Below are 14,465 nucleotides of genomic sequence, written 5' to 3' on the forward strand. Positions count from 1 at the left end.
CCGCAACTGCTTTCGAGGGTCCACTCTTGAAGTTTTTTGGGGTACAATTTTAAGGTTGAGCCGTTCAGAAACAAAGAAACAGAGGCCCTTCTCCTTCCCTGGGAGCAAAGGGTCTTCCTCATCTTCATCTTTAGGACTATGTCTGGGAGCATCTCTAGGAATTGAGGTTTTTCTCCTTTCCCATTTGGAGCAAAAGTCCTCATCTGGTTCATCTCTCCCTGTCCAAACTTCTCATGAAATTACAGCTGTGGCAGCATCTGCCTATTGCTCACGAGTTGAACACTCCACCCCCCATATCTTCATGGAATTACAACGGGATACTCTGATAGATCATAGCTTCACAACACAATTTCAGCTTTAAGCATCTCCTCTCTCTCTTCCCTCGGGTTTTCAGCTCTTCACAGCAATAAAAGGGTTAATCTCACCTCGGCCTTGCAGCTTTGCAGCTGGAATGTTGAATTTTTCTTATCACAGTGGAGAGGGGGGAGAGCCAAGCCGCTCCGGCTGCCCATGGCAAGGCAGTGTGTGGGGGGGGGGTTCCATGGCTGGAACAGGCCCATGGCTACCACGATGGCCGTGGCCTGGCCAGCTGGCCCCCACACGGGGCCCGCAGCCACCTGTGCCAGCGCCGGAAACGAGAGAGAGCTTGGGGGGGAGTTTGTCTATTCTTAAGTGTGGATCACAGAGGCGGTCACAACTTTAAGTGGCTTAAAGAATTGTCCATATTCAAACATATTCAAATCAGCTGATAGGTTCTGTCAGGTCCCAGAGGAAGCTGTAAGCACCCCTTGGCAAGGACATCCCTTCCGGGACTATGCTTGCTAACCTATGACAAGGCAATTCATTAAAATACTAGATTTAGTAGTGCAGGTAAAAATATATCCATAAATACTGGTTTTGCTTTGGGTCAGTGAGAACATAAACTAGATTTTATGCCACAGGTCAGTCTTAAACTTGGGCAGAAATGCCTAACACTTCATAACCATCTATGAGTCCAAGTTTCATTTGAGATAAAAAGCAACAAAGGCAGTGAACTATTCAATTCATGACCAGCCTTCTGGCTTCTGGAAAGATTTGTTTATGCTGTTACAAAAGCGGGGTTTAGTTGAGTAATGTATTCTTTGTTTGAGATTCCCACTATATTATTTTGTGGGTTTAGGAACATTTCGGCTTGTCTCTTTTCAGTATTACCTATTCTGCCAGTGAGGAAGCAATGAAGTCACAGCAGAGTTTAAAACCACTGGCCAGAAGTTGTCCTTGTGTGCTTTTCCCCAGTTCCTAGGACATGTTGAAGAACTTTCTTATGAAATGGAATGTCAGCCATCTGATTGCAGCTGGCTTGGGATGGGACCTAATGACCAGGAAATGCAGTGGACAAAATAAGTGTGTTGGAAATGGTTTCTGAAGGACTGTCAGGAATTTGTTTTGGGGCTTTCTGGAAGCACTGCCATGCTGAGTTCTGTTGCTGTGTGTTTGAGGAGTAACTTCAGCTCTCTGTAGATCACCACCCTTACTTGGCCTACCTTCCACTGAATGCTCCCAGTTCTCTTAGGGATAGGGATCCATAAGAGGAAACCCAATAAAATGGACAAGCAGCTTCTAATTTCTCTCTGGCTAGATTTTACAAGATGTATTTGGAGACGTTTAATAAGCCACAACCAGAGATTCTCAGACTGACTTGTGTCCCAACACTGTGACTTTATAGGCGCTTTTTGACGGACTCCAACCTACCTGTAGTGCTGCAGTTGTGATTCCAGCTGCTGAACGTGTATTTGCAGATGTGGCACCTCCTTAGCTTTCTCTTCCAGCTCCTTCACTTTGCCAAGACTGTTGAGGACGGCGTGTCTGGCCTCTTCCACCTTCCTCCTCGTCTCCGCCTGCTCCCTCTTCAGGTTACGGTTGCAGTCTTCCAGGCTGACCAGAGCTTCCTGAGAGCTCTTCAGCTCCCTCTTCAGCTCCTGATTGAACTTGAATGCTTCTTCAATCTGCCCATCCCTGGAGCTCCGGATGAGCTCCATTTCCTTCAGGACACTTTGGAGGCACTTGGTCTGGGAGTGCTTCTGTGTTGATGGTCTCTTACTCCCTACGAAACAGGTTCCCTCCTCTTTATGGCTGGCATGGCTCTTCCGCAGTCCCACCTGTAATGACCAGGAGCAGAAAGCAGGGAGAAATTGATGTGTTTTAAAGCAACTGACATTTTAATAAAGACTGAAAATGGCTGGATTGTGCTTTGTTGGGGTTTTTTTTGAATCACATACAGTTGATCAGCAGCTAAAGTGCCTCTGCGTCCCCTTGGAGCAGTTCCCACTCAGCCCGGTCAGCTCTGGACGCAGCAGGCTGCGGGGGCCAGCCTCTGGTATCAGAGGGACCGGAGGTCTGGCTCGTGGGTCCTTCCACAGGACGGCGGCAATGGAGGCAGGTGGTGGAAGAAAGGGGCAGGCTCAGCGTTGGGTTAAATCCAGCAGGTTTACTGGGCCCCCGAACGGGAGACCTCACCTACCAGGGGTGCCCAGCAGTGAGCAGGCTGGAGGGCTTGTGCGAGGGATTTTATGGAGGGGCGGTTACAAGGGAGGGATTACAGAACAACCAATCAGGGAAGGGAAAGGTGTGGCAAACAAGGTAAAGGACACAAACAGGAACCAACCGTATGAAAAGAAGGGAGGGACTCCCTTCCCAGGACCAATCACCGGGCCCCCAGACCAGAACTTTCCAGAAGCATGGGAGGGGTGTCGGGGTGACTGGCAGAGCCCTGGGAGGAGACAATGCTGCCACATAGGGTAATTTGAATAAAATAGGGAGGGCGCCAACTGGGATCATAAAAAAATACAAAACCATAGGGGAGACCCAGACCAAACCAAACCCAACACACTCCCACACTAAAGCTACTTGACCTTTGCCAAACACAGAGACAAGGAAAAGATCTCTGGAAAGTAGTTTTTAATACCTAACTATACATAGAGTATTCAAACTACTCACTATTATGTTATTGCACAAGTTTCTGTATAGCTTTAATGTCATTACTGTGGTCTGTACTCAGAAGTCAAGTAGTGTGCTGAAAAAGATATTTCCCATGAAGTTGTGTTCAGAAGAAGAGAGCAGGGAGCAGCTGGGGGGGTGTTCTGGAGCTCTCCTCTTTGTCGTTTTTATTCTTCCTGGGGCTTCAGACTCATGACTTCATGTTTGCTTCAGATTTCCTTTCCCTTTTCAGATGAAAATGGTAAAAGTGGCTTTGACCTGCCATGATGGACGTTGTGAAGAGGAGCAGCCAGCGAACGCAAGTGGCAGTGTCACACATGGAGCAGTTCTGTGAGTCCTGTGTTAGTATCAAATCAGACCTGATCAGACCTGCCAGAACAACTGGTCCATGCTGCCCTTCACTGCCCTGCCTGTCCCACGCTATTTCATGGCAGAGTAATTTAACTGCTGTTAAGTGTGTATGTGTTTCACTCAAGCCAGTACAGCAGAACCAACAGAAACCAGCCCCAGAATTAATGGGGCTCTGCAGAGGAGCCCAAGACTGTTCATCAGCCTGCCCACAGAACTGAAATCTTGTGACCACGCTCTGAAGAAAATGTACTTCTAAGGTTTCTGAGGCACTTATGACTGAGGCACTGTACGTGCTTGTACAGGTAAGACTCCAGAAGTTCTTTCCCACTTCAGGAAAAAGCCTGCAGTGGTGCATATCCAGTATTTGGTATCAGCACATCCTGACTGAAAGTGCAATAGAAGCAGCAGCATTGTACACTTGGGTCTGTTAAGCTGAACTCCCCTACACTTTTAACAGAGTGCTCATCAGCCTGTCCCATAGCTACATCCAATGGCACACTGGTGAAGATACGTTTCTCCTTAAAGCCTCCCTGCAACTAAACTTTGCTAAAAAGTTAATGCCGAGGATGAACGAGCAACTTGGGTCTCAGTCTGGAGGTGGAGGGGTTTTTAACACTGACTTTCCGAGAGCAGCATCTTTCCTGAAGCACTCGGGGCCACCCGAGCCGCCTCCGGGAGGCCGGTGCAGAAGCCGCCCCGGACTCACCTGCAGCGCCAGGCACCGCGCATCACTGCTCTGCAGGGCGGCCCGCGTGTCCTCCACCAGCTCCCGCAGGCTGCCGTTCTCCTCTTCCAGCTTGGCCATGCGGTCCTCGGCCTGCTCCAGCGCCACGATCTCCTCGTAGCACTCTCGGGAGCAGGGCCCCGGCGGCCGCCGCTCGGCGCTGCCCGTGGCTCCGCGGCCGGCGGGGTCGGCGCGGCAGCGGCGGGGGCTGCGCAGGCAGATCTGGGTCTCAATGTGCTCGCTCTCCCGGCCCAGCGGCAGCCGCGGCCCCGCACCACCCGCGCGGGTGCTGAAGTGGCCGCAGAGCCGCGCGGAACTGGCGGAAGGTGAGCTCGGCCGAGAGCCCGTCCCACAGCCCCGCGCACTCCTCGGGGTCCGCCGCCTCCTCCAGCCCCAGCACCTGGCACAGCGAGTGCAAGTCCTCGCCGGGGATGCGGCCCGCCCCGGCGCAGTCCAGGTGGTGGAAGATCTCCTGCCGGTACTGGTCCAGGCCGGTGGCCAGCACGACGATCTCGTTCTCCACGCCGCGGTCCAGCCCGTAGTGGTAGGCGAGGGCGCTGACCAGCCACTGCGTGCGCCGGGTCGGCCACCCGTAGGGGTCCCAGCCCTCAGGCGGCTCCATTGCACCCGCCCGTCCCACGGAGCTGCCCGACCATCCCGAGCGCCCACCGGCCCCAGAGCTCAGCCCTGGCCCGCGGCGGGACGGGATGGGATGGGCGGGACGGGCGGGGCAGGGCCGCCGCTGCCCCGGCGCTGCTCCAGCGCTGCTCACGGAGTGCCCGGCTCGCCCCACAGTGGAGTCGCGATCCCCTTTGTCCGTCAGGAAAAGGGATTCAGGCAAAGCGGGCAGGTGCCACCCTGCTTGGTTTGTGTGCCAAGCCTGCGCCCCAAGCTTGTTTCTGATTTCTTAAGTAATTTCTCCCTGCTTCCTCTTTAACAGCAGCAAGACAATAGCATCTCACAATCCAGTTTGACAAGTGAGGCTTGTGAACAAGTGAGTGCTTCTCCACGAAATTAAAAACCCAATGCGCCTGAAAGTCGACCTTCTGTTTGCTCAGGCTTCCTTACCTCTGTAGATGAGGTGACTTTATGGTGTAGGTATGTGGGTTTTAAATTGCCTGTGATAGAGATGAGTAAGGGCTAAACCTGTTCAAATGCTGAGCTGCCCAAAGCAGTGATTTTAGTCTCTCTTTGGCTGGGGAGTAGGACTGGCGTTGTTGAACCCAGGGAGCAGCACGAGCAGGGCTCCTCCAGCAGCAGGGACACACCACGAGCCAGAGGCGACCGTGGCACCAGAGGGGACCGTGGCACCAGCCACGCCCAAGGTCTGAGCAGGGTGGCAAAGTCATGTGGTGCTAAGAGGCTGCTTTAACAGCCCAGGCAAGGCATGGGTCAGGTCTGGGGACCATCCAAGGAGTCCTGTCAAGAGTAAATCATTCTAAGATTCTCCCTAGGACAAAAATAGGATTTTGTCCCGCTGATACGTGAGGAAAGAGAATTCAAGTTCATTTGAAACACTGTTAATACAGGCTTGGGTTTCTTTTGAGTGAACTGACGCTAATAAATGTTTGCTCACGTGTGGTGGGGTTTCTCTGCAAATAGGCTTTGATGATTCATCTGATCACATTCGGCTTTGCTCTTTAAGATAAATTGAGCACCTGAGTAGCTATTGTTGAGGAATGGAGACTTGTTTGTAGCTTAGTATTTTCTCAGGATGAGCCGTACATTTTAGCACAGCAGGAAGGTAAGGGAAAGGTTTAAAAGCTTTCCCTCCTGAAGTGACACACTTTCAGAGGAGCCTGCAGAGGAGAAGTCCTCTCAGCCACTGCCAGGGCTCTTTGCCTCCTCTGCAGGCTCAGTATTCTGGGAGTTCCATGAGCCTCAGCTGCCACACTATTTCCTCAGAATATTTCTTGTTGTGCAGTACACAGGAAGAATATTCTGTGCTAGATTGTCCTCTGGGCTTTGAGGTAAATCTCAGGAATTCTGGTGATTTTCGTGTCCAGATGAACTTTTTTTAGCTAGTAAGGAAAAGGGAAGAGGTGCCATCGAAAATTAATTGCTCAAAATTTGAGTGGCCCAACCACACGAAAAATGAAGTCTAAACTGGAGAATTTTTTATTTTTTTTCTGCTTACAGGTGGGGTAAAACAGGCAGTGCTATTGCAAATAAAGTTCTTCGAAGAGATTCAGCCAGCATTCAGCTGCATGAAAATCAAAGCAGCAAAGGATGAGACAGGGCACAGGAAGTGTCTTCAGCCCTTCCTGTTGTAGGTACAACAGTCAGAGAACTGACTCTAGCAGATGCCCTGTCACGATCCGCTAATGCAAGCGGGGGTCGTGATGGTTCGTTTATCGATCTCAGAGTGTAAAAGGACACAAGAGATTTCAGTTTTAATCAGAACAGTGCACCTTTATTAAGTGCCCACAACACAGTAATGGGATGGAAGAGAGAAAGAGAGAGAGAGAGAAAGAAACACAAAGTAGAGAGGAAGAAAGAGAGAGGGGAGCAATAGCTACCAACGGATGAGACGAAGTCCTCGTGGTCTTCCGCCAATAGATTCGTCTTCTTTCCGTGGGGAGATCTCCGACTTGGTTATTTCAGAAAGTCCCTTTATAGTCCTTTTCAGAAGCGAGGGGCAACTGGCCAAGAGGTTGGGAAATCTGCAGCTGTTGTTATGGGGTCCGTTGTTTTGGGAAAACAGGTACAGGACAGGTGGACAGGACAGGTGTGCAGGACAGGTGTGCAGGACAGGTCGTTCCTTTCCGCTTCAGCGCAGTCCTTCCCTCCTGGGCAGCAAGAAGGGCGCAGTCCATTGCGACCTGCACTAATTTTCCTCAGGAATGCGTACCAGTTCCCAGCGGGCACACCCGCAGGCAGCACTTGGCAGACATCCCACCTCAGCCAGGACAGGACTCCTCTGTTCAGTCTCTGTCCTCGGCGATGATCGTGAGGCAGATGAGGGATCTTCGGACCGTCTCTTACACCACCCCGTGACTCACGATTGTCGTCAGGAGAGCTCTATCTGCACGATTTCGTAGTGTTGTTGCAAGTCTTCAGGACTCATCAATGTTGGTAGCATATCCCGGAAAAGGGGTAGAGAACGTAAGAGAGGAAGGGAAAGAAAAGAAAAAAAAAGAAGGAAACAAAAAAGAAGGAAATAAATAATTTTTTAATCAGAATACACATGTAAGTTTTTAATCAAAATACCTCTAATTTCTTATCACATCTTATTTTAATACTCGTGTAATTCGTCTCATGTCAATAACCTTGGGTATGTCTACAGTGGATGGGGTATTGGCTAAATTGTGGACATCTATTATAGATGTCAGCTGTGTTAACCGTTTCATCATTCTCCAGTTCATGATGTATGACTGCTGATAAAGCAAAACCAATCAAAACCAAAATCAAGAGAACAATGATGGGATGACACAATTTGTTCAGGACACCTGTAGCAGTAGGTGACCACCCAAAAAGAGTATCCCACCACCTGTGTTCAGCATCTTTCTTTACCCTTTCTAGAACACGATGTATTTCTTTCACATTGTGATGAACAGTTACCAAGATTTTCTGTCCATTTTTCTTGATCTTTTCTAAAATTTCAATTCAATCTTGGTGAAGCAACAATTGCTTTACCAAAGTAAGGTTCATCCCAATGGGGGTAGGCAATAGTCGGTGGATCAGTGTGTAATTGGACTGTAAAAGGTGATAAGAAGTAACTGGGGCTAAATATGAAAAACCACATCCTATGATTTTAGTAAAGTTACAAACACAAAAAATTGAATGATTTTTTTTGTATCTACTACTAAATTTTCTACAAATACTTTATCACAAGCAGTTCTTAAGCATGCACATCCATTGCCTATATAGACAAGCACTGTTTCAGGAATCTCGTTAGGATGAATTTCAAAATGACAGGTATTTTGTTCTGTATCTAAACAAATGTCTTGAGCTTTAATTGCATTACTTTCACAGATGAACCCTTGTTGTTCTTGGACAATACAAGTTTCTAAATTAACAGTTTGCCACTTCTCACCAATTTGACGGGCCCATTCTCTACGCTCGAAAGGATAGAGAACAGCTCCATCATGGTTCAGCCCTAATGCAATGACAGGGAATATCAAATGCACTGAAGCATTACGTATGGTCAGTACAAAGGCTGTGGCTGTGTTTGTGATGGGATCGTAGGTAAAATTTACTAAGTTCCGCCAGGATTGGAATTCTCTTTCAAAATCAGTGGCACTGTCCCAGATCATTTTCCAAATTTCCGTAGGAAAAGTGCCTTCTTTGCCTTCTCTTATAATTGAGGCAGCAACTGGCTGCATCCATAATTGAGCCTGGATGCAGCTGAGAGCCAAAGAAATGTTGTTTTGTGTAGCATCGAGTGCGTCAATTATCAATTTGTGGTCATTCACATTTACCTTTTCCCAATTTGGTAATATGTTTGATAACAACCACTGATGGCTTCCCAAGGCTAATAGGGATGACTGCAGTGGTTGTTGTATTTTAGTCAAATCTGTAGTTGTGGCGGCCAATTTATTCATTAGTACTTCTGAATCAATACTATTTAAGATTCCCAATCCTGTTCCCATAACAGCGGTTATGTCTCTTTGTGTTCGTTCCTTAGAAGGGTTTCGTTTTCACAACCAGGTTGTCCACCCCTCGAAGGAAGTTTGCAGAAAAGGTGAACAAGCTGGCTGAACTTCTGAGACATTGTTTTGCATCAGCAATTTGACTTGTTTAAGGGACCATGCCGGATTCTTCATGTCCCTCGGAGTTCTTCTGTGAAATGCAAACACAAACAGAGCCTGCCACCAAAGGCAGAAAGTTAGAATGATGGAATTATCCAGCGTGTATGTATCACCAGCTTGGGCACTGCCTTCCCCCTCTGTGATAATTCCTTCACCTGAGGAGGTGTGCAGGGCTACAGCCTTGTATTTCCACACCTTTCCTTCTCGCTTGGCAGAAGCATCTGTAAACCAAGAATTTGCTGACTGTTCAGGGGGAAAAGGAGGGGCTACTTTAATGGCTGAGGCAGGTTTGTCTTGGCTGCTACCCAAGTTTTCAGTCTGTTGGATTGCCAGATCTTTTACAGCTCCTTCAGTTACTGAGAAGACGCTACAATAATGTTCAATCTGAGCATACCACTCCCTTCCTGAGGCCCTCTGGGCCACCCCGTCAGGTGGGGGGGTCCTAGTAGAGACTGCCTTAATAACTTTGAAAGGGCCTCTCAAAACAATTGGTTGTTGTTGTGCAATCTTCTCCACTTCTAGGAGAGCTAAGCTAACCACAAGCAATCCTTTCTCCCCGGTAGTGTACCTTTTTTCAGCATCTTTGAAGCCACAGGAGTAAAAACCTACAGGCCTCATTGGACCCTCAGGATCCTGCTGCCATATGTGTACTGACAGCCCTGAGGAGGCAAATCCCCATTTCCCCATGGAAAGGATCTGTAGGGTGAATAGGGCCCAGGGCTTGGTGAGCTGTTGCTTCAAAAACCAACAATTGCAATGCTTCTTCTTGAGAAGCACTCCATTCCCATTTTACCCTTTTCTCAACAAGTCATAAAGAGGTCTGGCAATTATGGAAAAATCTGAGATGTGTTTTCTCCAGAACACTAATAATCCTAAAGCATGTTGGAGATCTTTTTTGGATTCAGGCATTTTAATCTGATCTAAAGAGGTTAGGGTATCAGGTGGCATACATGTCATACCTCCTTTCCACCAAATTCCCAAAAATTTCACTTCATGTCAAGGGTTTTGGATTTTTTCGGAGGGAATTTGCAAATCAAGGCTTTCTAAGTGGGAGATTATTTTCTGTTTGGTATCTCTCACTCCTTCTATTTCATCTCCCACAAGGATATCATCAATGTATTGATAAACAGCCACATTGTCAGCTTTGGGTATTTTTTCTGACTCCTGGGCTGAAGCGTGATGAGCCAGGGTGGGGGAATGTTTGTACCCTTGGGGAAGCCGAGTGAAAGTGTATTGCTGTCCTTCCCATGTGGAAGCAGAACGGTCCATATCTTCTGGCTGTAAAGGTATCATAAAAAACATGTCTTGGACATCTATAGGTGCCATGATTGAATGAGCCTTTTCTTGAATCAATGTTATGATTTCTGCCAGATTTGGGACGGCTGCTGTAAGAGGGTCTGCGTTGGCATTTAGCCTGCGAAAATCTATTGTCAGCCTCCACTTCCCATTAGGCTTTGGCACTGGCCACACCAGAGAATTGAAAGGAGAATGAGTATGAACTATTCCTCCTTGTTCTCGCAGCTCCTGTATCACTGGCTTGATGCCCTCTTTGGCACCCAGGGGAGGGGGTATTGTTTCACATCAGTTACTTTGCTGAATGGTAGGGAGGGTGCGGCTTGGAGCAGTCTGACGTTAAAACGTGGTGTGCCAAAAGACCACAGGAGACCCTCTGAGTCCTCCCGCTGCCTCCCAACGAGGGCATTCATCCCTGATAAATTGGTTGGAATATCTCCAATCACCATATGAATAGAGAGTTGGTTTTCCTCTCCAGGCAAAGTGAGCTTGACTAAGGCCACATCCATAGATTCTGTCGTTCCCAAGGCATTTAAAACACAATATGGGTTCTTTGTTGGGACAATTCCACACCTCTGGGCATCTTTCTTTGTCAGCGCAGAAATTTGTGCCCCAGTGTCAATCTGAAAAGTTACAGGTGCCCGTTTAGGGCCTGTAATAGCTGTGACCATTATATCGCCTGTTTTATTTCTAGTCAGCATTCTCAGGTATACCCATGCTCTGTCTCTTCGCCCACTGACAGGAGATGGAGGGTCTGGTTTCCCTGGTTTTGATCACTGGTTAGAATCACTTTGTTGCTTTTGTACTTGAAGACAGAGGAACGCACTGCCTGAGGAGAAAAGGGCAGACAGCCCGGTTTCTTTAGATGTGAAATCACATAGTACATGAAATCATGAAATGTTCTCGGGTTTGGTTTTTTAACAAAGTGTCTTGTTTTAAAAGTCACCTGTCTGCTAAGGAAGGCAGGAACCTTCCTGGAATGGCAAGAAGACTGCTCTCTCCAAATCATTATAACTTCGAAAATGATGGGGCTGAAAAAATGCAGGCAAGGAGTAGCAGTTCTTTAGTACAGAACATGCCCGGAACAAAGCCCAGCACAAACCCAGGAGGTTCCCCCGCCGAGGGCCGTGGTTGCCCTTTGCTGTAGTTCCGGCCACGCCCGGCAGGGGCCGCTGGCGGCTGCGGCGGGCGCGGGGCGGGGCCGGGATCCCGCGCGGCCGGCGGGGGGCGGGGCTAAGGCCGCTGCGGCCGGCGGGGGGCGGGGCCAGGGGCACGCGCGGCCGGCAGGGGGCGCTCCGCTGCACGCTCGGACCCTCAGCGGGGCGGGGGCAGCGGCGGCTCGGACACAACGGAGCCGAGGGAGCGATTCCCCGGGCACTCAGGGCACGGCGGGCACAGCCCGGCTCCAGGCGGAACACCGTGCACCGTCTGTGCATTCCCGAGCGGCAGGGAGGCAGGGAAAGCAGGCACATTCGATCACATTGCCGAATTGCAGCGTAGCAAAGTCCCGAAGCCGAATGCACAAAAGCTCCCTCAGCAACCACGCAAGCGACTGCCGTGATCCGGAAGGGAAGCAGGCAGTTTTACACCCCAGTCACTGAATTCCAGGATTGCCGTAAGTCTCGGGCAGAGCGTACACCTTTTGCACGATGTGCGGCTGCCTGGGCAGCCTTTAAAAACACGTGCCCTAAAGCAAAGCCCTCCATCCTCCCCAAGGTTTCCCGGCTGCCAAACCTAAAGATACAGCGACAATCTTCTTGGTGCAAAAGATCATGGGATAGATACCTTATGGTTAGGAATCCCCACCCAAGCCGGTGTCCTTCCAGGGAGTTGGAGAGAGAGGGAAGGTCCTCCCCGAGCCTCCTTTTCTCCAGGCTGAGCCCCCCCATCTGCCTCAGCCGCTTCTCCTCAGACTTGTGCTCCAGAGCCTGCCCCAGCTCAGTTCCCTTCTCTGGACACGCTCCAGCACCTCAAAGTCGTTCTTGCAGTGAGGGACCCAAAACTGACCCCACGATTCGAGTGGGGCCTCAGCGGTGCCCAAAACAGCAGGACAGTCACTGCCCTGGTCCTGCTGGCCGCACTGTTGCTGACCCAGGCCAGGATGCCAATGTCCTTCTTGGCCACCTGGGCACACCTGGGCTCGTGTTCAGCAGCTCTTGGCCAGCACCCCCAGGTCTTTTTCTGCGGGGCCATTGGAAATTGCACAGAACGGTCAGCGCAATGTGGGGAGTTTAGTAACAACTGCAGGCAGCCCAATCGGATTTAGGGACTCTGTGGCCGCTTTGCTAACAAGTCAAGGCGGCCCAGTTCCCCTGAAGGGCTCTGTGGCCGCCTAAAGTAACCAGCCCGTAGCGCTGCAGGGGGATGTTGTGAGCCAAGTGCAGGTGTAAACGATGTCCTTGGACACCGATTCCCGCTCTTGCAGAACGTTTGGGTTTCTGCAGCGATCCCTCCTGCCCGGCCGTGCTGGCGGCGCAGCCCCGGAGGAGCGGCCGCTCCGCGAGGGCCCCGCGGCCGCCGCTCCCCAGGGCCCGGCCGAGCGCTCGGCGCGCGCAGAGGGACAGGGGGCGGAGCCTGCGCCGCTCGCGCCGCTCGGGCCGCGGGCGCAGCGCGCGCCACCAATGGGGAGCCGCGGGACGGGCGGGGCTCGGCGGGGATTGGGCGGGGCCGCGGGGCGGGGGCGGGGCCCGGAGGGGCCGGGGCCGCTGAGGGGCCGCGGGTGCGGCAGAGCGGGAGCGGCGGCGGCGGGGCGGGCGCGGGCAGCGGGCTGCGGTGGGGGAGTGACCCCCGGCGAGGGAGTGACCGAGCCCCGGCGGGGGACTGACAGAGCCCCGGTGAGGGAGTGACCGGCCCCCGGCGGGGGACTGACAGAGCCCCGGGGAGGAGCGGCCCCGGGCGTGTGGGTGGGTGCGTTCCTTCCTTGCCGGGGGTGGGATCGGGCCTGGAAGGAAGCCAGCCGTGTGGGCAAAGGGGAGCGGCGAGCCGCCTTCCCGTCACATGGCTTCTGCAAAGAAGCCCAGGGACTACTAGAGGGAGTGGCCTTCAAATGAGACAGTGGGGATTGGGATGACAGATTCAGGTTGTTTTTTCGCTGTTGGGGTGGTCAGGCGTTGGCACAGGTTGCCCAGGGAGGTGGTGGTTGCAGAGGGTACGGTCAGGCTCAGTCAATGTGCAGAGAATGGATCAGGGTGGCGGCCATGAGGGAAGTCAGTGCGTAGTTCAGACTATAGGATGGTGATCTTTACCATAAGAAGTGTTTGATCAGAGCGAAAGAAAGCTGTAGTGCATGTTGCACAGAGAGAATCAGGTGTTGCCGAGTAAGTCACTCTCCATTCCCACTGATTTTTGCTGGGATGGGATTCTATCTTGTTTTCTGTGGTGTAAATGACATCTATGGAGCAAGGAGTCTGGGCAAAAGCATCCAATTGACAAGGTGCAGTACAGGTAATGTTATAGCAGTAGCAATTTGTCAAATTAAGAAAGGCAGTTAAGTTTACAGGACTTTATTTCCAGAGGTTTATGAGAATGTGGTGAAACTTGTTTTTTCCTTTTGCCTGTATGTGTAAGTAATGAGCTGTATATTATCTATGCATCTTAAAAGAAATTTCCAGTTAGCAGGAAGTTTAAGGGATTACTTTGATATCATTGCAGTGCTCCAAGCGGTGTCCCACTAATGTCACCCTTGAAAACTGGAATGTGAAGGACCAACAGCTTGTTCATCTTCATGCCTGGGTCCCTTTATTGCATGCATGGCAGTGCTGTTAAATTTGTTTCTTCCAGAATAAAATAAAATAATAAAAAAAAAAAAAATTGGAGGATTGTTGGGGGTGTGTATTGGATTAACTTTTGTCCTGATATTTCCTATTTATTGCTACTCTGTGGTCAATGTCACCTCTCAAGTTTGAAGATCCCCTCTCAAATCTCTGTAGTATGCTGGGAATTTCAAATATAGAAGTGTCAATATTTGCAAAAGATTGGGTTAACTAAAATCGAATGGGAAAACACAGCCAAAGCTTCCGGTAATTACTTGGAGCAGTAACCAAGTTGTTTGGTTGGATGATTGTAGGAAGAAAAGTTACAAATGCTCCCTTGAGGAGGGCACAAGAGGCTGAGCAACTCCCAGACTGCCTTAGATCTGCCTAAGGAAAAGAATCCATGCCAGTGCTGTGGTGTATAACCTTTATGGATTGTCAGCATTCCATTTATGGATGGAATGGAGTGGGGAGAGGGGAACTTGCAATACCTCTGGGAAGGGAGGATGCCTTCCCACCTGGGAAAGCTCTGTCACAAATGGCATTTCTGAGCTCAGGGCTCCATCTCTGCAGCATAAGGGTGGTTGCAAAGGAATGGGATTGCTCGGTTCCAGTTTC

General features: G+C 50.4%; 1 protein-coding gene across 1 annotated transcript; it reads right to left on the reverse strand.

Annotated features, from left to right (window-relative positions):
* Nucleotides 1–1,727: 1,727 nt before the first annotated feature.
* Nucleotides 1,728–4,688, reverse strand: LOC138100913 (EF-hand and coiled-coil domain-containing protein 1-like). The gene is given in 3 exon segments (XM_068998741.1): nt 1,728–2,138; nt 4,034–4,364; nt 4,366–4,688. Coding segments are annotated over 3 exon segments (1,050 nt in total). The 5' UTR covers nt 4,674–4,688.
* Nucleotides 4,689–14,465: the final 9,777 nt, after the last annotated feature.

The sequence above is a fragment of the Aphelocoma coerulescens genome, unplaced genomic scaffold, assembly GCF_041296385.1.
Source record: "Aphelocoma coerulescens isolate FSJ_1873_10779 unplaced genomic scaffold, UR_Acoe_1.0 HiC_scaffold_154, whole genome shotgun sequence".
NCBI lineage: Eukaryota > Metazoa > Chordata > Aves > Passeriformes > Corvidae > Aphelocoma > Aphelocoma coerulescens.